Raw genomic sequence first — 27,368 nt, 5'->3', positions numbered from 1 at the left:
GGCATTCCATGAAGTACCAGAGCACCCCAGCGGTTCACATCCTGAGCTAGCCATCCTAACCCTATTTGTCCTTCGTATAGTTGCTTCCTTTCACCCAGTGGGCTGGACCAGTTTCCTTGGATTAGTCACATCAGCAGTTGTGAGGTCTCAGCTATAGTCCTTCAGTGTTATACCTTATAACAAATTTAGGAAGGATAGGGGCTAAAGGTCAAAGACTTCTAACCTTGAGGAAAGACAGAAACCTCCTCTGGAAAGCTCACAGGGAGCCTGTTTTCAGATTAGGGTAAAGAAATGCCAGACCTCCCTAAAAATAAAGGAAAACACATAACTTGCAGCCCACTTAAGTCCAGGATCTTGCCAGCCAGATTTCTTATCTCGTAATAGATTCTTCCAGGTCTTATTTAATAGCAGGCTCAAGCCTTGTTAATAAAAACATTTATTTTGTATTTTATACAGAACAACCTGAAGTCTGCATTCTGACTTGACAAGTCACCCGGGGGTTTACAGACAGTGTGTCCATCTCAACAGTGCGGTTCCGGGGATCGGGGGGCCACACGAACACAGGCAGGAGTTGTGAGGGAGGAAGGGGCGCAGCAGGAGTGTATGTCAATCCTTTCTTGAAGAAAAGGCAGCAGAGCATTCTGAGTCACTGAAACCTGTGCAGATGGGGCTTCTAAAGCAAACACTATACTGGGAGCTCTCGGGGATCGGGCAGGCAGGGTAAGGACTTGATAAATAAAGGGATATATTCTTGTGGCTGGGGATGAGAGGGCTGACTATTTTTAATGCCCTCGCCCTAGGACCTGATATTCAAAGGAGACCATGTTCAAACTTAAATCATTTCCCTGCTCAGAAAAAGGTGCTAGTACCCCTGGGACCAGACCATGAAGCTGTCATGCTGGTCATTCCCAAGTCCCTATTCTATGGCCCACAGCAAACTAAAATAAAAAGGAAAAAAAGAGGCCAGGGTAATGGACTAAATGCTTAGTTCATGTGAAGCGCTCATGAAGCCCAATGACTGGGAAAGACCGTATCTCAGACAGTGGTTTATACAACCTGCTGAAAGAGGTCTCTAGCAGGGACCAAGAGCAGAAGGTCCAGAACTTCTCTGCTCGAGGCTCAGCATGTACAGAAAATCTCAAAGGAGGTATTAAAGTAGCCGGAGATAGAATACTCCCAGATGTTAGTTTTTATGGGATAATTTTAAAAGAGAAATAAAAATCAAACACTGGGTGCCAGTAACAACAAATGCCATGGACTTTATGGTCACTGGTACCATAAAAAAACGCCCACAGCAGGTCCAGCTAACCAGCAGGTCTCGCCAGGAAGTGTCTGCACGTGGGAGGGCAGAAGGGGCTTGGTGCAGCTGACGATCCGACATGATTCCTATGGAAACAGATGGGGCAGAGTCCTGGTCTGCTGGCCTATTCAGGGCTGGGAAGTACAGAACCAAAAGCTCCGAAGGGACTGCAGATTCTCTGCAGTCAGCTCTGACCCAGGGAAAGAGGAGCCAGATCTAACCCACACCACATGCATTAGTCCTGGTCATCCTACAGTTGGTGGGCAACTCATACCAGGCACGGGGAAGGGGCTGGGATTAGGGGGGCAAAGGGTCCCTATTCATCTTTTAAAGTCTTAATTTATGCTGTAACCTCAAACTTACTATCAGTGCCTCAGATACAATTTAATCTTAAGTCTTTAAATGCCCCCTGAAACAAAAGCATGCCTTTTCTTGGAGCTCCCTCACTTCTGGTAGTTAGCTTCCCCCTAGTCTCAGTTTTACCCCGACCCGGAGTCTACAAACTTCATCAGACCGTCTGTGCTCATAGACTTGGGCCTCTCTAGAGGGAAGCCTAGGGCTCGGCTCCAGATGAGCTGCGCCAGTACACCCAGTGCTCGTGACACCCCAAACAGGACTGTGTAGTAGTTCATCTCCGTCATTCCATAGTACTGTAAGGTAAAAGAGAAAAGTGTTTTGTTAAAGGTCCACAGGTAGTGGCACATATAAATCCAGGTCATAGAACCTTAACCCAGTCATCCTTAAATAGAAATGACACTTCAAAAAGTGTAACAACTGAAATTCTGAAAAGAGAGCACCCCTTTCCTCTTGCCCACACCTCCCCAACCATAGGCAACTTTATCAAAAAGGTAAGGAAAGAGGGGTAAGTGCCCCTGCTCTGACTAGGGAGTGGGTCCTGGGCATGGCAGAGAACGGCAGTGTTCTGTGCAAACTAAAGGGAAAGCAGGGAATGGAGGACTCACCTGGAGCAGCACCCCACTGTGAGCATCGACATTGGGCCAAGGATTCTTGGCCTTTCCCTGCTCTAAGAGGACATTGGGCACAATCTTGTACAGCTGAGCAACCAGTTTAAACATGGGGTCATGAGGAAGGTGTTTCAGAGCGAACTCTCGCTGACACGTATATCGCGGATCAGTCTTCCTTAGTACTGCATGACCATAGCCTGGGACAACCTGTAAAGAGCGAGGGGGAAAGCCAGTTGTATTCTCAGGTAGAAATCCTTGTCTGTTCTAAATTTTCAGGGTAGACAAATTGGGGGGGGGGAAGCTCCTTCTCTAATTTTGGAGCTGCTTCTCTTCTTTTCTCCTTATTTCTTCCAAATTGCAGAACTTGAATCTTGGCTTCTTCCCGAGTTGCTAAGCATCTCTGCTTACCCGTCCTGAGTTGAGTGTGTTCCAGATGTAGTCTCGTAACTTCTCATCTGACACATCTTTGCCAACTTCCTTCTGTAATTGTGTCAGCCAAACAAGCACTTCCTATGGGTAAGATTTGGGAGTAAAAGTGTGAATACGCATACCAAGGAGAACATGAAGATCGGGGGGAAAAAAGCACAGGAGTTAAGAAAAACATGGAGCAAGAAAGGAAAAAGAATAGTCTTACCTGGTTTGCCAGTCCATGTAGGGGTCCTGCCAGCCCATTCATGGCTGCTGCAAAGGACAGGTAGGGGTCTGAAAGGGCACTGCCCACCAGGTGACTGGTGTGGGCACTTACATTGCCACCTTCGTGGTCACTGTGAGGAAACAAGACAGGAGAATCAAGGCTAGGAGAAAGTGAAGATTGCGGGGGGAGGGGAGTAGAAGAGGGTACAGGGGATAAATGGTAACAGAAAAAAATGCAATGTAAGAAAAGGGAAAAAAGGGGCAGATTATGGAAACACAGACTGTGTTGTTCTCTTATTTGTCACATACTAGCCTAGTTATGGGCTCACACCAGCCTATAGCCAGTCAGTTATTCCTAAACTCTTGCAAGAGATGTCCCAATCTCATTACTAGCCTTTGTTCACTAATCCACAGAGCTGGAGAGGTTACTGGTTGATGATGCCAGGGTGCCAAGCTCCCCGACTCTCACCCCAGCTTTAATAAGCAATGACCAGAAGAGGGAGCTGCTGGAAAGCTAAAGGAAAACCTAATGTGAGCAGCTAAAAGCACTACCTTGTTCTTGATGTGGTTATAATTTCCCTATACCTCTTGACCTTCTTTCCTAGATCCCTTTCTTGCCTGATATCAGCCCTTATACCATTTTCCATCACCTTGCCAACCTACCACCTGTTTGTAGAAGATGAGACTGTTAAGGAGCTTTTCTTAAAACTTCCACCAATCAGGCTACGGTTGCTGGATCTAGCTCACCTGTGGATGGTGAGGTACAAGCGCATGAGCTCAGTAAACTGAGCATCGGTGTAGCCTAACATGTTGGTGAAATTGTGGGACCAGTCCAACTTAGAGTCGATGGCTCCGATACTGCTGCCCTCCCGGTACAGGTTCCGGTAAATCTTTGCGGCAACACAAGGTAGCTTTGCAATCAGATCCATACAGTCTTCGTAAACTAACTAAAGGGGAGAAGAGGAAAATGGAGGAAAAAAAAAGAATTATCAACAAAGAATTCGGCAGGGATGCTACCTGTCCACATGGACTGGGCTGTTTGGGTTATGATCACATGCCGAGTGGTTACATACGGGGCATAAACACAATAACCATTTAGCTGAATAACTATTATGCCCCAGGCACTGCGGTAGATGATTTACTCATATTGCCCCAGGTATAATATATTAAGACATTATCCCCAATTTTTACAATTCTACAAAGTATACAATGACCTCCATTTTACAGACGAGGGAACTGAAGCTCAGACTATTCAGTTAAGTGCCAAAGGCAGACCATGAGCCCATTTGTGTTTGTTTCATCACAATCTTTCCCACTGTATGACTCTGCACTCAATAAATGTGTTAAGACACTAGGTTTTAATAATTAATTTTATGTTCCGTCTTTTAAAGAAAATCCACCATATATGCCAAGAATCAAAATAGTGGCATTCAACCGTTAACAGCAAAGCCTTCCTCTTTTTTTTTTTTACGGAAACTGATTTTTAAAAAATATGTTTATTTAAAAAAGACTTTATTTATTAATTTTTAGAGAGGGGAAGGGAGGAAGAAAGAGAAGAAGAGAAACATCAATGTGTGGTTGCCTCTCACATGTTCCCTACTGGGGACCTGGCCTACAAACCAGGCAGGTGCCCTGACTGGGAATCGAAATGGTGACCCTTTGATTTGCAGACTGGCACTCAATCCACTGAGCCACACCAGCTAGAGCTATTTACTTGGTTTTTTAGAGCGAGGGGAAGACAGGGAGCACAACAGGGTGAGAAACATCAACTGGTTGCCTCTGTATGCGCTCTGAGCAGACAGGGACTGAACCCACCACAATCTAGGCACGTGCCCTGGTGGGGAACTGAACCAGTGCCTTTTCACTTTGTGGGATGATGCCCAACGAATTAAGCCACACCAGTCGGGGCAGGCTTCCATTTTTTTAAGCAGTTAATATAACAGGTACTGTGCTAGATATATTATTTACACTTTTTCTTTCTTTTTTTTACAATAATCCTGTAATGTATCCTTCATTTTACAAATGAGGAAACTGGGCTTGACCAGGTTAAGCAACTTACACAAGGTTACCCACTTAACTAATTAGCACCATCTAATTTAAACAATTAACTCAAGGCCACTTTCGTTTCACTTATACCCTACATTCCCCTCTTACCCCTCAAGTTATTTTGAGCTAATGCCAGACATCACTTATTTCAACATGTAAACATTTGAGCATGTATAGCTAAAAGGTGAAGGCCCTTCATAAACAAATTACTAAACCATTATCCTACTGAAAAAATGATCAACAATTCCTCAGTATTATTAAACATCTTTTCAGTATTCAAATTTGTCCAATTACAAAGCACCCCCCAACATAATTTGATTAGGAATGAAAATAACCCATAATATGTCTCTGAAGTCTCTTTTTATCAATTTAAGTATCCTCTTGTGCTTTCCTTTTTTAAATGTGCAATTTATTTGTGGAAAATTGCATTATTTCTTCTGTAGAATTTCCCCCAGATTTTGCTGGTTATGTATCTGTGATGCTATTTATCTGTATTTTGCCGTGTATAATGTGCACTTTTTGCCCAAATTTTTGAGGGAAAAATATGGATGCGCATTATACACAAGCAGTGCTAATTCTGTATATAAATGTTTTCACTTATTTATGCTTATGCATTAAAAGCATTAACTCTAGCCCTGGCTGGTGTAGCTCAGTGGATTGAGCACATGCCTGCGAACCAGAGGATCGAGGTTCCATTCCTGCCTGGGTTGCAGGCCAGTTCCCATCAGGGGACGCACAGGGGGCAACCATACATTGATGTTTCTCTCCCTCTCTCCTTCCCCTCTAAAGATAAATAAATAAAATCTTTTAAGCAAACAAACATAAAGCAACAGGTTATCAGACCAGCTATGACAGTGTGGGATCCTTACCCAGCTTTTTGTTGTGGTCAATATTGTGCAGATAGAGTTAAAAACAAAAAACAAACAAAAAAATCCTGACAGAACCCTGGTCAGGTGGCTCAGCTGGTCAGAGCATTGTCCTGATACATCAAAGTTGAGGGTTTGGTCTTAGGAGGTCAGGGCACATACAAGAATCAACCAATGAATGAATAACTAAGTGAACAACAAATTGGTGTCTCTCAAATCAATAAAACAAGCAAACAAACAAAAACACAACCAAAACCCGGCAGAGAACACCTGCTCATTTATTCTTTAATAAGCAAAGACTGGAATGCTATTTAGCTACCTGTACCAACACATTCTTCATCTATAAAGTCTTGGGAAAAAAACATTAAAACATGCCACCATCACAACTGTCTGGAATAAAGGTAACAAAATTGACCATAACTGTCCTTGTGAACCACCATCTCTGTTGCTGGCAAAATTCTGGCCAAGTATTTACCTATCAATCATTATTAAGAAGACAGAGAAGAAGATTAATAGTGAAAAGACCCCAGAGTAGAGCAGACTCAAATTTGAATCTTGTCTCTACCACTCACCAGCTGCAAGCTACTTAATTTCTCTAACCCTCAGTTTTCCCACTCAGTAAAACAGGAACAACTTCTACCTCACAGGGTTGTTGAGGACTAAGTCAGATGATGAACATAAAGCACTTAAGTATACTTGGCATGTTCTCAAAAGTTGTTAGGTGTTAGGGTGTTTTTATTATAAACAGCTTTAAGACCCACATATACTGTTTATAGGCCTTACAAAAAGTAGCATTATTAGCAAAACTTGACCTGTCATGAAATCTTATTCATTATTAAATTATAACTATTTCACAATTAAACAGTTGGTTGCATCAGAGTAATCTGGACTTCAGTGAAGTTAGGCCAAGTAAAAAGGGACCCAACTCTTTCAACACAAGAGGTTATATCATTTAAAGCCCTATGAACTGTGATGGAAGAAATGTAGGCAGATGATCATCGGGGGGGTAGAAGTAAAAATAAGATGAACTGACGATCACAGTAAACACTCAGATCATATACACACTTGGTCTTTTAAACAGAAATAACCACTTGAATGCTGTCATATAATTCTTAAATAGTCCATGGTTAAATTAACCGAAACAGAAAACTGAACTGAAACAGCATATATAAGTTTTAAGAGTTACAAGAGGCAGCAGCAGAAGAGCATTAAGCTCCACTAAACTGAAGCACTAAAACCTAATCTTTGTCTAGTATGAACTCATTAGACACACATCCTAAGGCCGACAAATACACTGCACTGCTTATACCCTCCAGAACAATCAGTAAATGGCTGTACACTGAGATGAAGGCAATAGCAAACAGAGGAGTACATCTTAGTGACTCAGCAAAGGATGGTGCGAAGCCGTGAGCATGTCTGGCTGCCGGGAAGTACCTACAGGCATCATCTGTTAAAAAGCATGAAGGAGCTGTTTTCCCCGCTCCACGTGACACGCAAGACAGCTGCACCATGAGTAGTGAAGGCACTTCTGAGTGGTCAAGTTTCTAAAAGACCAGTTTTAAAACACAACTGTAGTTCTTCTGTGATAGGGTGACCCACACAGGTAACAAGTGAAGAGCATTTTACAATAAAAAGGAAAGGAAAAGCAGTATATTCAGGTTATACAGCCTTCTGAACCTACTGATGTGCGGCTCTGTAAATGCTTTAAGTGCCTGTGAACGAGAGCACGTCGCCCCATTCCAACGCCTTCCTCTTCGATGCCAAAAAGGCTACTGTTAATTGCAAACTCTCCCTCCCACCTCCCCCAACAGCAGACATAATTCTCTATACACAGCTGGCATCAAATAAATATTGACCAACAAAATGCAGCAGGATCTGCCAAACCCCAAGGGGATTTCATCAGCCCAGTGTTACCACTGTATGGCCCACTGGCCATTCTGTGTCTTGCATCATAGTGGACTTTTGGGCCTCTGTGGCAGCTGGGCATCTTACTGTCAAAAATCATTTAGTATATCTGTTTTGTAAAAAAACTTTTCTGTTCCCATATTACCTGTCTCTGAGTAAGAAACAGAAGAAAATAAGGTGTCCTCCCACAAACTAGCCAAAAAACTTGTACCTTACCCAGCGTTTGAGAGTACATGGGCTACTGGAAAGAGATGGAGGGGACTGGATACCCTGCATGGGGACAAGGCACAGCAGTCTTCTCCTACTACAACCACAGAGAACAAGCACTTCACTTTCAGGAAACAAGGCGCAGTATCCTGAATCCTAGTTCCAGTACACTAACCACCCCCATACTCCTGACAGGTATCTTGAGTTGGCTAGTCCAGAACTGTGGCTGACTGGCATCAGTCCCCCCAGACTATGGAGCTGCCTTGGCCGCCGTTCTCTTCCAGCTCGTGAGCTCTCTCAGGGCTCTCCTTGAGGGCAGGGTGAGACTACGGTGAAGTCTTCCTCAGGGACCCTGTAGTCAAGTCACATCCTTTTTCAATCTTTCAACAGCACTCACATGTATTTCAGCAGGGTTACTGAATTACAGTTTCTTTTTTGCATGCACGTCACCAGAACAGAACCAACAACTTTGGTGATAGAAAGCATGCTCCATGTATCTTTTTTTTCCCCGCCCCAGCCCCCATGTCTTCCATATATCTTTATAATCCCAAAGACTGATGAAAAGCAAGTGACAATAAAAGTTTGTTAAATAGCTTTCTGGCATAACTCAGAAGTAAATTTTCTTAAAGATTCTACACTCTTTTTCTTCCTTTACATTCAATTCTTCTGAATCCTCATCATACAGTAACCACTGCACCAAATCTCTCCTACCTCCCAGTACTTGGTTCGGTGGACGCCCTCTGCATACGCTCGGGCAAAGTTGCTTTCACTGTTCAGGGCTGTAATGGCTGCACTGAATTGAGACATGGGGTGTAGATTGTTGGGAAAGTTGTCCAGCATGGTGACCACATGGGAAGGCAGAGCCGCCCTCTTTGCCCACTCTTTTGAGAGCCAAGATACCTGTGGAAAAGGAGACACTGCTCAAACTAGGCTGGGAAAAAGACAGTGACATTGAGTAAAGAAAACAGGAGAGAATGCAACCCAATCTACTTACACAGCAGAACTCTGCTGTGATTCCTTCCCCTCCCTATACCATCCATCTCTACAAACTACCCCTCACAGCCATGGCGATCAGGATTAAGTAAGTGCTGGGGACAGAGAAAGGCAAAGGAGGGGAAAGAGAAAGGCCAATGTCCTGCTTTACCTGTTCGTCTGTTGGCATTTGCCCAGTTACCAGCAGCCAAAATAAGCCCTCTGGCAGGGGTTCTTCCCCACCCTTAGCCTTGGGCAGCAGCTTCTGGCATTCAGGGATACTGTAGCTACGGAAACGGATGCCCTAGAAGGAGAAGAGTAAGGATTACAATTTGTATTTATGAGTCTGAACATCACATAATTGACTGGTCCCACTCTTTTTCGGACACGTCGGCGAATTACAGTAGAACTTTCAAAACTTAAATCTTCACATCACGACTTACTTCTGCTTTGAATGTTTAATTTTACTAGTTGATGTATTAAAAGGGTAAACCTTTTTTTAAGTTATTCCATACATATGTATTTTTTAAAAATATATTTTATTGATTATACCATTACAGTTGTTCTATTCCCCCCCGTCATTCCCCTCCACCCGCACACTCCCTCCCCCACCATTCTCCCTCCCTTAGTTTATAACCACGTGTCTCAAGTTCTTTAGATTCTATATTTCCCCTACTATTCTTGCCCTCCCCCTATCTATTTTCTACCTACCATCTATGCTACTTATTCTCTGTACCTTCTCCCCCCTTCTCCTCCTCCCACCCCCCTGTTGCTTATCCTCCATGTGTTCTTCATTTCTGTGGTTCCACTCCTGATCTAGCTGTCCTCTTGGTTTGCTTTTGTTTTAGGTGTGGTTGTTAATAACTGTGAGTTTGCTGTCCTTTCACTGTTAATATTTTTCATCTTCTTTTTCTTATATAAGTCCCTTTAGCATTTCATATAATAAGGGCTTGGTGATGATGAACTCCTTGAACTTGACCTTATCTGAGAAGCACTTTATCTGTCCTTCCATTCTAAATGAAAGTTTTGCTGGATAAAGCAATCTTGGCTGTAGGTCTTTGGATTTCATGACTTGGAATACTTCTTTCCAGCCCCTTCTTGCCTGTAAGGTCTCTTTTGAGAAATCCGCTGACAGTCTGATGGGAACTCCTTTGTAGGTGACTGTCCCCTTATCCCTTGCTGCTTCTAGGATTCTCTCCTTCATTTTAGTCTTGGCTAATGTAATTATGATGTGCCTTGGTGTGTTCCTTCTTGGGTCCAACTTCTTTGGCACTCTCTGAGCTTCCTGGATTTCCTGGAAGTCTATTTCCTTTGCCAGACTGGGGAAGTTCTCCTTTATTATTTGTTCAAATAAGTTTTCCACTCGTGGCTGTTTCTTTCCCCCTTCTGGTACCCCTATAATCCGGATGTTGGAACGTTTAAAGATGTCCTGGAGGTTCCTAAGCCTCTCCTCATTTTTTTGAATTCTCATTTCTTCATTCCTTTCTGGTGGGATGTTTTGTTCTTCCTTCTGGTCCATTCCATTGATTTGAGTCCCAGTTTCCTTTCCATCACTATTGGTTTCCTGTGCATCTCCCTTCATTTCAATTAGTTTAGCCTTCATATGTTCCTCTAATTTGTGACTATAATCTACCAGTTCTGTGAGCATCCTGATAAATAGTGTCCTGAATTGTGCTTCTGAGAGGCTGGCAATTTCTCGGTCGCTTAGAGTTATTGGCTCTGGGACTTTGAGTTCTTCTTGCGCCATCTTTTGGGCTGTTCGTGCCTGTTCCATAGCAGGATCAGAGCCCTAAAGTGTTCACTAGAACAGGGCAACTAAGTCGCTGGGTTGTGACGTTGTATGTGGGGGCGGGGTCAAAGAGGGACAATGGCTTCCCGTCTGCCGCCTGCCGCCGCGGCCCCGGCGCCACAGCCACCACCGTCACCAGGCCCACGCGTTTCGTTCCACTGCACGCGAGTGTGCCACCGCCGTCAGCCCTCCGCCGCTGGGTTCGCCCCGCTGGGGCCTGCGTGGTCCGTCTCACTGTGCGCCAATGTGCGACCGCGGTCAGTCCGCCCCGCACCCCGACTGGTTCCGGGCTGCCTGCGCGCCTAGGTCGGGGGATCTGTCCTGCCCGACCCAGCTCCGCTGCTGGCTGGCTGGGCCTCTCTTACCGTCCCCGTTGAACGGTTGGTAGTTGTCGGACTTCCGTAGAATTCCGTTTCCCGGTCTTTGGGTGTGTCCTATTTCTCCAAACCTTTGTTGTATTCAGACTTGCTTGTGGGAGAAGGCACAGTGTTTCCACCTATGCCTCCATCTTGGCGGAAGTCCCATACATATGTATTTTTAACCTTCCAGAATATGAAGGTAGGTGCTTTCCTTTGTTCTCCTTCCCCTCAGTGGGCTCAACCATGGAGTGCAGGACAGTCAGTGAACACAGTAATTACTGATGATTAACACGAGTGTCCCTTACCTCATCGGGATCGAGAACTGAAGTTTCGTAGACCAACCCCTTCATGCCTCTCATGCCACCGTACATCTAGAGAGAAAAAGAGGATGCAGCCAATAGAATAATTTAGGCTACAGCATGTTAATGCTTCATGGGATCTTGGAGAGGTCATTTACCTCTGACCTGTAAGACTTCATTTGGGGGACGATTTCCGAGGAGTTAACTTACTACAGTATGGACCTTTGCAAGGGAGAATGCTAACACTGGAAAGGACATTCTTAAATTGAGAAATCACAATCTTTATTTGATGTTTCTGCTTCTGTTTGCTTCCTTTTCTTATTGAATGAATTTTATTTTTTCTTCTGCCCACCCTCATTCTCTGCAACCAAAGTAAACAGAATAGGACCTATTACAGAGGAAGTAAATAGAGACCAGTGGCTGGACACTGCTGTGGAATTGCCACCTGAGCTAAACAGACTATTATTAGGGCTGGAGGAGAAGCCATCCTAAGCTGCTCCACAGGCCTGCTGGAGCTGAGGTTTAACTGGACAGCTGGTATAGCACTAGGTCAAAGACAGACACACCTGACCTCAAAAGACAGGGGGTTGGAGAGAGGAATAGAAACTTCCTTCATCCCTCCCATAGGTGAATTAAGTTAGGTTCCACTATTAAATCTGTAGAAAACAACAGTCTAATTTCTAATTAACCTCATTAAGCACCAACATTTCCTGTAAGGGACAGAATACAGGGTCAGGCAGAAGTAACGCCTGCGTGAGTGTTGTTGGTAGTGTAGTAAATTATATCTTTAATTTGAACATTTCACCTCAACTGTCATATGGTGTGCTGGAGTGTGATATTGTTACGTGACAGAATTACAGGCTTCTGATTTTGTAATAAAAAGGGGCGTTATTTGTGCTGCACCCTGTACTTTTGAACGATCAGTAAAAAGAGCAGTACTTTTGTTGAAGCACATTACAGAGTTACTTTTCCAGCCCAAACCCCCAACCCTTACCATGTCCACAGTGATCTGGCCCACTACTGTCTTGCCATGTTGCTGCCTAAAGGTCTTAATTCTGGCTTGCTCCTTAGGTATCAAGTCAGCCAACACATCTTTCAAATTCTAAAAAGAGAAAAAGACAAGCTAAGTGATGCTCAAAATGTTGACTACGTTTCCTACAAAGTAGGTATGAACACTGCTTTTTAGAACTTGGCTTTCTCTATCTGCCAGGGAACATTAGTCAACTGCTCCTGTACAAATGAGGTTTAAAGAATTAGGTAGAGGAAAAGGGGACTAGGAAATTGTTTTAATGGATACAGTTTCAATTTGGGAACAAGAAAAAGTGATGATGGGCGTACAATAATGTAAATGTACTTATTGCCATTGAACTAATACACTTAAAAATTGTTCAAATGGCCCTGGCTGGTGTAGCTCAGTGGATTGAATGCCAGCCTGTGAACCAAAGGGTCGCTGGTTCAATTTCTAGTCAGGGCACATGCCTGAGTTGTGGGTCAGGCCCCCAGTAGGGTGTGCAGAGAGACTTCTCTCCCTCTTTCTCCTTCCCTTTATCTATAAATAAATAAATAAATAAATAAGCATGTTTAAAAAAATTGTTCAAGTGGTAAATTTTACAGTATGCATATTTTACCAATTTTAAAAAAGATCGGGCAAAAGCATTTGATATTCCCATCTCACTACTACTATTGAGTGCTTATTTTTTAAAAATATATCTTATTGAGTCCTGGCTAATGTGGCTTAGTGGATTGAATGCCAGCCTGCAAACCAAAAAATTGCCAGTTCGACTCCCAGTAAAGGCACATGCCTGGCTTGCGGCCAGGTCCCCAGATGGGGGAGTGCAAGAAGCAACTGGTTTCTCCTACATCCATGTTTCTCTCCCTTTCCTTTTCCCTCCTTCCCCTCTAAAAATAAATAAAATCTTTTTTGAAAATTCTCTTTATCTTTAACCTTTGGCATTTTAATTATATGTCTTGGGGTAGTCCTCTTTGGGTCCAACTTGTTTGGGATTCTCTGTGCTTCCTGGACTTGTATGCCTATTTTCTTTGCCAAATTAGGGAAGTTATCTTTTGTTATTTTTTCACATAGGTTTTCAATTTCTTTTTTTCCTTTTAAATATGTTTTTAAAAGATTTATTTATCTTTAGAGGGGAAGGAGAAAGGGAGAGAAATATCAATGTATGGTTGCCTCTCATGCATCCCCTGTTGGGAACTGGCCTGCAACCCAGGCATGTGCCCTGACTGGGAATCGAACCACGATCCTCTGGTTCATAGGCCCGTGCTCAATCCACCGAGCTACACCAGACAGGGCAGGTTTTCAATTTCTTCCTCTCTCTTCTGGCATCCCTATGATATGGATGTTGGTAGGTTTGGAGATGTCCCAGAGGCTCCTTATACTATCCTTAGTTTTTTAAATTCTTTTTTCTGCTTGCAGTGCTGATTGAGTACTTATTATGTTCCAAATTGTTGATCTGAATCTCAGCTTCATTCCCTCCACTGTTGATTCCCCATAGATTTTTCTTTATTTCACTTAATTTAACCTTCACTTCTGCCTAGGTCTTTTTTAGGCTGTTGCCATACTCTATGAGTTCTCTGAGCATCCTGATAATCAGTGTTTTGAACTCTGCACATGATAGGTTGGTTATCTCCATTTTGTTTAGTTCTTTTTCTGGAGTTTTGTTCTGTTCTTTCACTTGGGCCATATTTCTTTGTCTCCTCAATTTGGCAGACTACCTGTCTGAGTAGTGTAGCCTCCTGTAGAAAAGGCACCTGTTAATTGTGTGGGGCGGAGCTTTGGGTAATCACCAGGGTGGGGCAACCTGCTTCACCACTTTGTGGCTCTCTGGGGGAGGAGGGCTCCTGCCTGTCTTCTGGAGGTTTCCCCAGCACTGGCCCTGTTTCCAATCATTCCACTTTTTCCTCATGTGTAACTGGCACCCTTCCAGCTGTTGCCCTGGTGCTGAATCCCAGAGGGGGTGGGTCTCATAAGTTTTAATTCTCGGTGGGCCCTTTAAGAGGAGTCTCCTGAAAATCTGGCAGTTTCTTCTGCCACCCCAACCCCCATCCCCCAACCTCCACTGGTTTTTACAGCTACAAGTTATGGGGACTTATCTTCCTGACACTGGAACCCCTCGCTCCCAATGTATCCATCCTGACTTTTATCTACCGCACATGAATGTGGGACTGCCTAGTCTATCACCTCTCCACACCACTGTCTCCGTGCCTCTCTGCCCCTCCTACCCATCTGGATGTGGCTTCTTTAAATCCTTAGTTGTTGGACTTCCATACAGCTCGATTTTCTGATGGTGCTGGGTGATATTTGTTTTGAGATCTAGATGTAATTTTTTCTGTAGTTCTGCGAGGAGGCGAAGCATGTTTACTAATGCCTCCATCTTGACTGGAAGTCTCTGAGTACATTACTCCTTAAAATAGTAGTAATAATAATAGTTATAACCACAGTAACAATAACAACAACAATGAACACCTCCAGAAGATACTCAGGATAATGATGAGTCTGGGTGGCAACCAAACCATCCCCCAGCCCGATCCCAGGGTCAAGCTACTCGATGAATCTCAGTCCTCATTTTCAAACTTTACCGTGGAGGAAGCACTAGCATGCCGGGCAGCAAGAACAAGACAGGATGCATTCTGCAAAGAAAACACAAAAATTTATGCAATAGTTACTTTTCTCTCTTATGTATTAACAAGAAGTGACAGTGACTTAACCTCTCACTCTCCATCTCAGCCTCTAAGAATGGTAGGAGAGCATGACATTAGAAAGCTGTGAAAAGCTCTGAATAGCTTAGAAGGAGTTACCAAGTCTGGAGGCAGCAGTCAGTTTAACTCTGCTTCTTGCATCCAGAACTTCATTTGCATTTCCTGAAGACAGACTCTCCTCTCCCATCATCTGGACTCCAGGGTTGGGCTTTGTTAGGCACAGAGGAAAGGTCAGAAAGGCTATTGTTACAGAGCACCCAGTCTATCACAACCTAGCTGTTAACAGTTCTGAGTGGCTCTGAGAAAAGCAAATGAGGAAACTGACCAATGACTTAACCCTGTAGGTAAGGTCTCTCCTGCACTTAGTCTTCTGGCAACACTTCAACCTCTCCAGTCAGTCTAGGAGAGCCCACAGGCAGAGGCAGCCTTTCGCAAGACTACCTCAAATGCTCCTGGAAAAAGCAGAGAAGACAGAACATCTACAAAGTAACAACTGACAGAAGACTACTCAAAAATACCAATGGGAACTAGGAAACTGGAAAATCTTCAAAGTGTTGAGAGAATAATTAAGTTAGAGTTGTGTACCCAGGTGAGAAAATATCTTAAAGTGGGTGAAATACAGACCTGGCAGACAAATAGAAGCTGAGTGTTTACCACTTTTACGTCTGCACCCAAAGGAATGTTTTCAAATATATTCCAGGAAGAAAGTTATCCAGAAAGACCTGAGATTCCAAGAGGCTGTATATCCCTCACCACAAAGACAAATGATGTAACTAGCCTAATTTCTATGTTTAGAGATGGGTCCCCTGCGCCCAAAAGGAAAGAGCTTCTATGAGAAGATCAGCTGAGTTGCAATAAAAATTTCCTGATTGCCTTTGAAAATACAACCAATTATATACTGCACAGCACCTATCCCTGGTTTTAGTTAACCATGGTCCAAAAACACTACATGGAAAATTCCAGAAATAAAGAGTTCATAAGTTTTAAATCTCACACTATCCTGCTGCGGCCCAATGGGATGTAAATCACCCTCTGTCCAGCGTGCGTGTACACACCACACACACTCCCGCCCCTCCGTCACTTAGCAGCCAGCTTGGTCTTCAGAGCCACAGTCGAGGTATCACAATACTGTCATTCAAATAACCCTCATTGTATTGATACTTAAGGATCGTCCCTAAACATATATAGTAGCAATGCTGGTAATTGGAATATGGCAAAGTGAAGCTGTAAAGTGCTTTGTTTACACAAAAAGGTGAGTATGGTACAGTAAAAGATTCTGAGAGACAGACCACATTCACATAACTTTTACAACAGTGTATTATTAAAATTGTTTTATTATTAGTTATTGTCGTTAATCTCTTGCTGTTACTAATTTATAAATTAAACCCACAGGCATGTATGTTTGGGGAAAAACACATTGTACACTGGGTTCAGTACTATTTGTGATTTTGGGCATCTGCTGGGGGTTGTGGACTGTAACCCCTGTGGACAAGGGATGGCTACGACACTAACCAGCTAAAGGAGCTTTAGACAAGGAGATGACTTTTCTGCACAAGACTGTTGTGGAGATAAATGAGACAAAGTCAGTCCCAGATTCCTCATCTATCACGTGGTGCTCACAGCCACTGCACAACTCACAGGGTCACTCCGCGATTAAATGAACGCGAGAGCGCTTCGAATACGGACACCGGTGTGGTGGCTCCTGAGAGGAGGGAGGTGTAAGGGGACTACATGGTTATATGAAAAGAATAGAAATAAGCCCTGGCTGGTGTAGCTCAGTGGATTGAGCACAGGCCTGCGAACCACACGATCGCGGTTCGATTCCCAGTCAGGGCACATGCCTGGGTTGCAGGCCAGTTCCCGGTTCCCAGTTCCCGGCAGCAGACACATGAGAGGCAACCATACATTGATATTTCTCTCCCTCTCTCCTTCCCTTCCCTTCTAAAGATAAATAAAATCTTAAAAAAAAAAACCCTTAAGTTTAAAAAAAAAGAATAGAAAAAAAAAGAAAGGCACCTTGAAAACTAAAGAGATTACATACATATAAACTAATCCTGGAGCAAGTCTACAGTTTTCCCTCCTTTTGCCAAAAGGCCAGAAATACCTCTTCTAGGAACTACTGCCTTACTGTCCAGTTGCACTGGAAATCATGTGAACCAGTGACAAATGTATAAATTTCAAAAAGCTACATTCCTAGGATGGGGGTTCAGTAGGGGCCTGAGGCTTTTTGGATTTCAATACCCCTCTTTCTGTTGTGGCAGGACTGAGGATTAAAAAGGAAAGTGACCCTTCAGAAAAAGATTATTTTAAAAAGAATCAATCCAAAGCTAAATTCAGGCAGCAGAGCCAAACTAATTTGTCCCTAAAGCAAAGGGGGAATGCTGCAACTTGTCACCCACGGTGGTCCCCAACTCCTTTCATTAACTTTTTTTAGAGATTTTATTTGTTTTTATAGGGGAAGGGAGGGAGAAAGAGAGAAACATCAAAGTGTGGTTGCCTCTCACATGCTCCCCTATTGGGGACCTGGCCTGCAACCCAGCCACGTGTCCTGACTGGGAATTGAACCAGCAACCCTTTGGTTCACAGGCCAGCAGTCAATCCACTGAGTTACACCAGCTGGGGCTTATTAACTTCTTAAAGAGTCTGCTGTCATTCACTGAGGACCATTTGGGTGAGAAGTAACCAGCTCTTTAGCCTCTTTACCCTACAAGGGGCAAATGGCACTAAAGAACTAACTGCCTACTCTGACTAAAAAAGTGGACAAGAGAGTTCAAACTACTGTTTTACAGAGCTAGTAACCATGTCAAGCTATTCCATGCTCAGTGGCCCCACCTTTCCCCTATAACAGAGGCCCCCTCTCCCAGGGACTATACCAGCCCTGTAACAAGCCTTTGAAATGTTGTGGTGGTTGGCTGTGTTTTCAAATAGGCTACAGGGAAACACATCATCTGAGAGACTGAAACAGCTGGATAATTTTTCTTTCTTCTTTTTTGTACTGTGGTTCAACTACAGTTGTCCCCATTTCCCCACTACTGTCCCCTGCCCTACCCACCCTCCACCTCCCACATTCAATCCTCCCCCCACCAATGGATCATTTGTCCACTTCTAAATCACCTTCAAGGGTTTTTTTTTTAAGATTTTATTTATTTATTTATCTTTTAGAGGGGGAGGAGAGAGGGAGAGAAACATCAATGTATGGCTGCCTTTCGTGCATCCCCTGGTGGGAGTTAGCCTGCAGGGAACTGGCCTGCAACCCAGGCATGTGTCCTGACTGGGATCACCTTTAAGTTTTTATCATGATTGGTTGCTTCAGAGGAAGGATTATAAAAAGAATAGTTTAAGGTTAAACCTCTTTTTTTTTTTAAGGGTAAATGTTCTTTTTTAAATTTTATTTATTTATTTTTTAGAGGGGAAGGAGAGAGGGAGAGAAATATCAATGTATGGTTGCCTTTTGTGCCTCCCCTGCTGGTAGTTAGCCTGCAAGGAACCAGCCTGCAACCCAGGCATGTGCCCTGACTGGAAACCGAACCGCGATTGTCTGGTTCACAGGCCCGCGCTAAATCCACTGAGCTACGCCAGCCAGGGCCTAAACCTCTTTTTTAAGGGTTAAAAATTTTTTTAAAAAAATTTATGCCCTGGATGGTGTGGATCAGTGGATTGAGCATCACCCTGTGGACTGAATGGTCACCAGTTCAACGGTCACCTGGTCAAGGCACATGCCTGAGTTACGGACCAGGTCCCCAGTTGGCGGGCATGCGAGAGGCAATGGATCTATGGTTCTCTCACACACTGATGTTCTTCTCCCTCCTTCTACCTCCTTTCCCTACTGTCTAAAACAATAAATAAATAAAATCTTCTTTAAAAAAATAAAAATACAAATTTTTACTTACTGATTTTTAGAGAAAGGAGAGAGAGAGAAGCACTGATTTGTTATTGTACTTACTTATACATTCCCTGGTTGATTCTTGTATGTGCCCTGACCTGGGATAGAACCTACGACCTTGGTGTATCAGGATACGGCTCTAACCAACTGAGCCACCAGGTCAGGACTAAGGTTAAGTCTGGGGGAATCTATAATAGATCAACAGAATGAGAGCCCAGATCTTAAGATGAAAATGGAAATTACCTCAGATTGGAGGTCTTTCTTCCACCAATTTGAATGTAAAATAAAGCTTCTTCCCCCTTGTGAGAGAGAACTGCTAGAATCAATGAGTAGCCCTCTTCTTTTAATTAATTTAAGAGTAAAACAAAGAACAAAAGAGGAAACCAGAAAGAAAGGGTGGAGGTCCCTTAACAAGGCTGTAAGCATGCAACATCATTAAAAGGAAGCAGAGGGGGCGTGACTGCTGCTCAGCCACTTCTCAGACCCGGTCATGTGAATGCTACCTTAAGCCAACGGTTAGGGAAGAGGAATCTGGAGCTAAACTATCACCTCGCTTCCACCATCAGCAGTCTTAATTTCTTTTGTAGAGAGCATCTCTGTCACTTAATGAGAAGCCTCAGGAGTAATTCAGAGAGCTGATCTCAAAGGTCTCTAATCCCCATCAGCAACACTTCTTAGCCAGATGGAGATCTCATCTGTGGACACCTTGACCATGAGGCTATAGAATAAAGCTAGTATATCGGTTCTTCCTCTCTTCTCTGCCACTTCTTGGCTGTGTGACCCTAGCTGAGTCATTTAACCTTCCTGTACCTCAGTGTTCCTATCTGTAAAATGCGAACGGTAATAGCGCCTACCTCAAATGATTGCGGAGACTACAGGGTGAGGCAAAAGTAGGTTTACAATTGTGAGTTTATTCCTGTAGTATAACTTACTATTGTATGTTCCACATGAACAACTGTAAAAGTACTTCTGCCCCACTCTGTACTTACAAAGCACTTAAAACCAGGCCAGGCACATAGCAAGTGCTTTGTATTTGTTATACAATAATTATATAAAATGAACTAGCATGGCCACTTTCTCACACCCTACAGTGTAAGGTTTAGTCATATTTTTTTAGCTAACCCTGCAGCTTAGGAAAAACTAAAGAAATCAGAAAGTTTTTAAAGTTAGCAAGTCAGTGGTATGACCAATCAAAAGGCTAGAACAGGAAAAATTCTGGTGAGGACAACTTCACCTACTTACACAGAAGACAGAGCACATGAAGAGGACGAAGGGACAGAAATCTGCATTCTAGCCCCAGCCCCACTACGAAGTACCTGAGATATCCAAAGCCAATCAACTAACTGCCATTTCTCTTTCCTTCTCCATACTTAGGCTAACACTCAAGCTACTCAGCTCAAAGTCCGATTCTAAGGCTCCAACAAGGACTTATGTAAAAGTATTTGAAAGCCTTGCTATTTAAAATATGACTGCCTAGCCAATGGCTTAGCATTACTTGGAAATTCTTAGAAACGCAGAATCTTGGGCCTCACCTCATACCTATGGAATCACTAGGTGATTCACATGAACAATAAAGTTTGAGACACAACCATGGTCCAACCAAAGTGTTAAGCTAAGAAGCAGAGGGCACAATGTAAGGAGCCTGGGACTTGGAGCGACGGTCAAACCCTGCCCCCGCCCGGCTACACCACCTTGGCTGTCTCGCCTGACACTTGCAGGCAAGGTAGGACCTTCCTTCTACCTTCTCAGGTTCTTTCCACTCGTCTGGTAATTAAATTTAAAAAGGACAGAATAACAAGAGAAAATAACCAAATTTAATACATATGTACACATGGGAAGCCCACCTACACAAGAGAGTCCGAGACCCCCCCACATGAGATGCAGAGACAGAAGGGAAAATGAGGCACATGTGATACCCTGAGGTAAGGATGGCCTTGGGGGTTCAGAGGGGAGAAGGGTGGGAAGGAGAGATGTTCAGTAATTAGAAGTCCGCCCCACCCTCTACCTAGCTAGGTCATAAAAAGACATTTCTGGTGGTATTTATTATGGGCACGGCCCCTAGTTTAAATTCTTTAAGGGAGAACTAGATTTTTTGTGAGCCTGCAGTGTCTTGATGGACTTTCGCTCATAATAACTTACATGCCGAAGTGGCATATTTTGGTGAGGCCTATTCTGAACCTCTACCAAAGGTGTCCAACCTTTTGGCGTCTCTGAGCCACACTGGAAGAAGAGTTGTCTTGGGCTACACATTAAAAACACAAATGCTAACAAAAACTGATAAGCAAAAAAATTTTTTTAACAGTTTTAAGTAAATTTACAATTTTGTGTTTGGCCGCATTCATAACCATCCTGGGTCACAGGCTAGCCTCCCCTGCCTTGGCTTTCACATCTCTAAACTGGTCATAATAAAGCAACTAGAACAGTGCCTTCTGCACAGCTGAGTTGAAGAAGTACTTGTTTCTCAGAACTGTGTTGATCAATTACCTACTGCCTCAGGTGTCGCAATTCTTCTCTGAAACTGGATCCTAAGAAAGAGGCAGGCAAGCCAGAGGAAGGGATGAATGGATAATTCCCTCTAGCTGGGAACACAAAATAAAGCCCCAATTTCCTTTTTAAGGGCTGCCTGACCAAGAGGGGAGGAGTGAGGGAGAGAAAACAAATGTAACCTTCATTTCCACCAGCAAAGTAAATGTCTCTAGACAGGAGATGCTGGAAGAGCGTCCCACCCATGGCCACACACCGCATTTCCTCTATGCCCTGACTGCCAAAGAAAGCTGCTGAATAGCTCTGTACAGTACATTTAGGCTCTACTCACTGATGGGACAGGCAGATTACAAACCTCTGAGTCACCCCTGATTTTCACCATCCAGTTCCTTCCCCCAATTTGGAGGCACTGGCAACTGGGCTTTCGGGTTCCAGTTGCACGCCATGCGTAGAGTCACCCTACTGGAACAGCAGCTGTCGGGTTAACCGGGGAGTCACCTCACCCAACAGATCAGCTCCTTCACAGGGAGATGGAGAGAGCTGCTTCCAAAGATGGGGGTATCACAATCACTAAGAGGCTTTTTCAAACCTGCTGCCACCCTTGCAAGAACTCTTCTAGTGAATTTGCTAGAGGTGGGCTATAGCTCTCAAATGTGCTAGGATGGGAAAACACAATGAAAAGAATGCCTTAAGGGGTCAAAGGGAGAAAAGGACTAAGTACATGCAGGGAATTCTGCGAAAGACTTGCCTGTCATACTTCAGGTATTTCTGGAAAAGGACACTGGCCAACTCATTTATAAAAAATCAATTAAAATGACTCCCTTCTCCCCCCAGTTCTGGCAACTGTAGCATTCTATTTGGATAAGCACTTACTCAATGTAGTTATCTCTCTTACTCATCTTGGCCTGTTATCATCGTTGGTCCACATCTATGACCCTTACTCTACAGGGGAAAAGCAAAATTTTCTTTGATCCTCTCTCGCAGATACATTCAGAGTATGTCCTGCCACATATCCTCCGGGAACTCCCAACATTAAAAGCTTGAGAGAGATGCTCTGAGTTTCAGAGAGTCCCTGTCCTCCATCAACAAAAGAGCTTGCCAATTTAGCAAAACTGACTTAGCTGATGAAGCAAATACAATGCACTAATAACTGCTAGGAAAAAATCTTGTTCTACAAAGGCTTCCAGTGCAGAGGAACAACTTGCATTAAAGGAAAAAGAACACACACAGGACAAAGGCTCTTCTCTCCCCAGAACCAGGTCAGAGAACTAAAGCCGTTTCACATCGGTGTTTCGCAATGGTGGTATTGGAAGTCTGCCTACACCTAACAGGCCACTGAATAGCCTAAGCAGAGCAATCAGATTTCATACTTTGACCCCCTTCATACTCAAAATTCCCTTATTCATTCTACCTGTCATTTTCTTTTTTGAATTTTCATTTATTGCTTTGCAAGACAGAGAGAGAGACACACACAGAAACCTCGATTTGTTGTTCCTCGTATTGATGCAGTTGTTGGTTGATTCTTGTGTGTGCCCTGATGGGATCCGACTCACAAGTGTGGTGTATGGAGACAATGTTCTAACCGACCCAGCTACCCAGCCAGAGCTACCTGTCATATTCTAGCAGACTCTTCCCTACAGGTTTGCTGACCATTGAGCAAGGAAGACAGCAAAAGACACCAATTAAACTTCAGAAAAAAATCAAGAGTTCTAATTCTCATTTCAGTAGAAATCCCTACTGTTCTTTAACAGATACTTGCTGAACTCCTCCTTATTATGTGCCCCACTAAGCATGCACTTCTCCAGGAAATAAAACACATGGGATCTGCCACCTTACTCCTTCCTCAGGAACTAGAAACTAGTTCTGTCACTTCCACTAGAAGTTCTTACATGTTTTAGCTCCTAATGCTTTGCTAGAGGGATTTACAAGAAATGTTTCCTACAGTATTTGAAAGGAAAAAAAAACTAGGAAAACAAACCTAAAGATAATAGCCTAAACAGATTATTGGTTAGAATAACCACTTTCGGAGTCAATTTTTTAAATAATCACTAATTCCAAAAAAAATGCCCAAACCCTCACAAAGTTTCATACAAACATTCAATAAAGTTGGAAATACAAAGGCCTGCACGTGGCCCAACCAAAAAGGACGACTGGGTGTCTTCAGGCATTGAGGAACTTGAAAAAAACACAGGTTTCCAGATCCCATCCCACCTTTGCTGAATCAGAATCGAAAGGAAGGATTCATGACTATGCAGTCTGAACAAGCATCCCAGGTGACGATGCCTACTGTGAACTTAACAGAACTTTTAGAGTGATATCTTTTAAAAAAGAAAAAGAATAAAGTAAAAAACAGCCCTGACTGGTGTGGCTCAGTGGGTTGGGTGTTATCCCACAAATTGAAGGGTACCTGTTTTTTGTTTTTAAGATTTTATTTATTTATTTACCTTTAGAGCGGAAAGAGAGAGGGAGAGAAACATCAATGTATGGTTGCCTTTTGTGTGTCCCCTGCTGGGAGTTGGCCTGCAGGGAACTGGCCTGCAACCCAGGCATGTGCCCTGACTGGGAATTGAACTGCGATCCTCTGGTTCGCAGGCCTGTGCTCAATCCACTGAGCTACACCAGCCAGGGCCTTGAAGGGTACCTGGTTTGATTCCTGGTCAGGGCACATGCCTGAGTTGTGGGCATGTGAGAGGCAACCAAATGATGTTTCTCTCCCTCCTTTCCCCTCTCTCTAAAAATAAATAAATAAAACAATTTATTTTAAAAAGATATGTTAAAAAATACAGAAATCTAAGGAATTTGGGCAGTTGAGGGAAGAACTGATAGTTAAAGTCAGATCCTAAGAAAGATCTATCACTAAAGTTGCCTTGTTTTTTTTAAGATTTTACTTTATTTTTAGAGGGAGAGGGAGGGAGGGAGAAAGAGAGGGAGAGAAACATTGATTGGTTGACTCTTATACACGCCCTGTTCACGGACTGAACCCAGGAATGTGGCATGACTGGGAACTGCCACACCAGTCAGGGCCCTCCTGTTTTAAATGTTACATCCTGCTCAACTTTATCACACAAAGCACTGACACAGGACAGAAAGAATTAGTGTGTGCTTTGAGAAAAATCTACCAAGTCTGGTTTCCTACCTTGTGCCCACTTGGATTCCAAGAACTAGGAATGCCAGGCTTTTCTTCTCTATTACCTACTTCACTCTGCCTTCCCTCACCCAGGCATTCACCTACTACCAACCTAAAGGCAATCATCTCACCACTAGCACATGATGAGGTTTTACTCTCCATTTTTCATGTCTGGTCCATCTAGTAAGCATCGAGGAATTGCCACTACTTTGGGTAGGCTGATAATCAAAGTAAAGGAACAGAGAGCTGAGTGCTTGCTTTTGGAAGTTTTGGGTTGTAAGCCTAAGAAACATTTCATAGAACAAAACTGACTCAGTTTTACTGAACCCTGTATCAGACTAAGATTTAGAGGTTATAGGTGTAGATCTGGATAGGTATTAATTTAAGTATCTTGAAAAAGTCTAACAACAATCTAGAAACACTTTTAGATTGATTTACTCCAAGTTATCAAACATCCTAGCTTGAAGGAGGACTATCAATGGTACAGGAAGTAACTAGCATTAGCTAAGCCACACTGGCATTAAGAGTCGAGAAGTGAATTGGTGGCCCTGCACCAATTCCCAGCCCAAACCCAAACCCAGATCACCTGTGTAATCAGTGTTTTCATCACAAAGCTAAGCCGCCAACAGCTAATACTAAAGCCACTGCATTGTATGAATTCATCTGGGTAAACAAGAAGTCAATCTCAAGGCTCTGAGTAAGACTAGCTCCCCAACTCAGGTGTTCATTAAGTTACATGAAAAAAAACAGAATGACTAATATTTGTGTCTCTTAGAAAGGTTAAAAAAAAATCTCTCTTTAGAAAAGTGAGACTAACTATGAGACTCAAAGTGGTAGGGGTCAGTTCTCCCATGTCAGAAGACTACTCTTCCCTCCTAAAGCTTACTTTCACAGGAAGAGTAAAATCGAGTACCAACTAAGCTGCAGGCTAACCTGGAAAGCTTACACAGGTGCTAGCAATGTTGACAAACTGAAAGGCTTCTTAGTATCCTGACCTTTCTTCTTAAATATCAGGAAATTTTCAGTCCTGAGCCGGTTGGGTTTTGCTAGTTTTAGGGGGCCAAAAGCCTTCTAATGGCTTTCTATTTATACGTTTCTGGGATCCTCAGGTCCATCTCTAACTGTAGTACCACTTATGTAGCCCTGTCATCTCAAAAGTTTTCTGAGCTTCCCCAGAGGCATAAAGAGACAATATAAATCCTAAAGCCTTTTCCAAATTCTCTGCAGAGTTAGACTGTCTGCTTTGGGTTAGCAGCTCTGCAATGAGCCAATTATGGTGTCCCCTATTCTGCCAAAAACACTATGTAGAACTTGCTCCTTGTCCCAGGAGGCTTCCTTACCCTGTTGCCTGGCAGGAGGAGAAGCAACAGTCAAGTAAGACAAATATCTCACAAATGATCAGCCCCCACCAAATGCAAATTCCACAGACTTCACCTCATTTGCCAACCATGCAAGGTAACAGAGAAAGACAAAACCATCCTAAGGTTTTCCTTAACTTCAGGTGCTGGCAGCTTTAATCTGTCTGCAGAAGAGAAAGTAGAAATTCTTTGCAGAAGTCAAGGTCACTTGTGGGGCTGTCCCTGTGCGGATTAGAGGGCTGGGACTCCCTCAGCACAAGAGTTTCTCTGTTTAAAGGGCCACACTACCCAGACACAAAAGTACTGACAATCTGAAAGCACCAACACCTGCAACAATACTCCTATGATCCAAAAGGCAACAAAAGTCAACTAAAGGGCCACCCCCCGCCCCCCAAATGAGAGGAATCTCTCCTGGGTAGAGCAGACTTAAAAGCAATAGCAAAACCTGGGTGATCCGAGTAGGAGGATTGGATATATGACCTTGGGATTACAACTCCTGCTCGGTTATCTTTTCTTAATGGCCTTCTGTCTGGAGGAACAGTTCTCCCGGTTCTTTCTCCAATCATATGTGATATCCACGCATGTTTTATAGAGGCGCCCCACCCGACTCAAGCCCTCCTATATAAAGAGTAAAGTGAAAGAGTCCCAAGGACAAAGAGGATCCGAGTCCCATTCCCATTACTCTTGCAGGAAATGCTATGGCTTGGTCACTAAAGACTTAAATAATTGGGGTGGAGAAAAGGAAAAGGGCGGCCAGGAACAGACAAGACCCTCCTTACAAAACAGAAGCCGAAATCAACCATCGATCCAGCTCTGGCCCAGTCGAGGGAGCACATCTGTTCACGCTGCCATTCCTCTTATCTCCCATCCCCTCCTCCAAGCAGGCTCTTTCCCTAACTCCGATGGAACACAACACCTATGTTCTCCATGGGTCGATTCTTCTTCCAGGACCACGCATCGCACCCCCTCCCACCACAAACATGCGGGTGGACAGCACCGTCCGGTGCCTCTCCAGGTGCACAGACCACATTCTGAGGGCGAGCGGGGAGTAATCACTTCTCCCGCAGGGGCCGGAAGGCCAGCGTAGCACATGGCCCTGGGAGGTTCGTGCAAGGGAAGCGGCCAGCCAAGAGCAAGGCCCCTTTAAGGCGTGCTGGAGCGCGTATGGGTAGGGGAGGGAGACCTCGGGGCTAGAGGGCCGCAATGCTTCAGCCCCACCCAGGGACCTCGCGCTCCCTCCTTCAGTTGCTTACCTTGGCTCCGATGAGCCGGGCAGCTGCAGTGAGTAAAGCCATGGCGGGAGAACTCGGGAATCTGGTGGGGAGGGAGGGAGGGGAGAGAGCTGCGGCAGGAACTGGAGCCGCTGCCGCCGCACCAGAAGCCACGCCAACGGGTGGACAAGGTTGAAAGGAGGCGGCCAAGGGAAAAGGGTAGACGAACCGGCGGCAGTGCCCAGCTCGAGGT

The 27,368-nt window shown here is 43.9% G+C and overlaps 1 protein-coding gene across 1 annotated transcript; it reads right to left on the bottom strand.

Moving 5' to 3' along the window:
• Positions 1-420: 420 nt before the first annotated feature.
• Positions 421-27,368, bottom strand: CS (citrate synthase). Its single transcript, XM_037030267.1, has 11 exons — positions 27,158-27,368; positions 14,933-14,983; positions 12,336-12,443; positions 11,348-11,413; positions 9,067-9,198; positions 8,634-8,822; positions 3,646-3,845; positions 2,900-3,029; positions 2,674-2,775; positions 2,263-2,472; positions 421-1,950 (listed from the first exon to the last, which is right to left on the bottom strand). The coding sequence occupies exons 1-11, from the start codon at positions 27,197-27,199 to the stop codon at positions 1,780-1,782; spliced, it is 1,401 nt and encodes a 466-aa protein (XP_036886162.1). The 5' UTR covers positions 27,200-27,368; the 3' UTR covers positions 421-1,779.

This window comes from Sturnira hondurensis, unplaced genomic scaffold, assembly GCF_014824575.4.
Source record: "Sturnira hondurensis isolate 20B ecotype Veracruz unplaced genomic scaffold, ASM1482457v3 Scaffold0020601, whole genome shotgun sequence".
Taxonomy (NCBI): Eukaryota; Metazoa; Chordata; class Mammalia; order Chiroptera; family Phyllostomidae; genus Sturnira; species Sturnira hondurensis.
Note: the sequence above shows the minus strand (reverse complement) of the source record. Positions and strands in the feature narration are given on the sequence as shown.

Excerpts from the sequence above, each read along its gene's own strand:
- CS (XM_037030267.1), bottom strand. The coding sequence starts at position 27,199 with ATGGCTTTACTCACTGCAGCTGCCCGGCTCATCGGAGCCAAG. Across the intron at positions 14,984-27,157 it reads CCCGGCTCATCGGAGCCAAG|AATGCATCCTGTCTTGTTCT; the intron begins GTAAGCAACTGA and ends TTTTCTTTGCAG. Across the intron at positions 3,030-3,645 it reads TTGTACCTCACCATCCACAG|TGACCACGAAGGTGGCAATG; the intron begins GTGAGCTAGATC and ends GTTTCCTCACAG.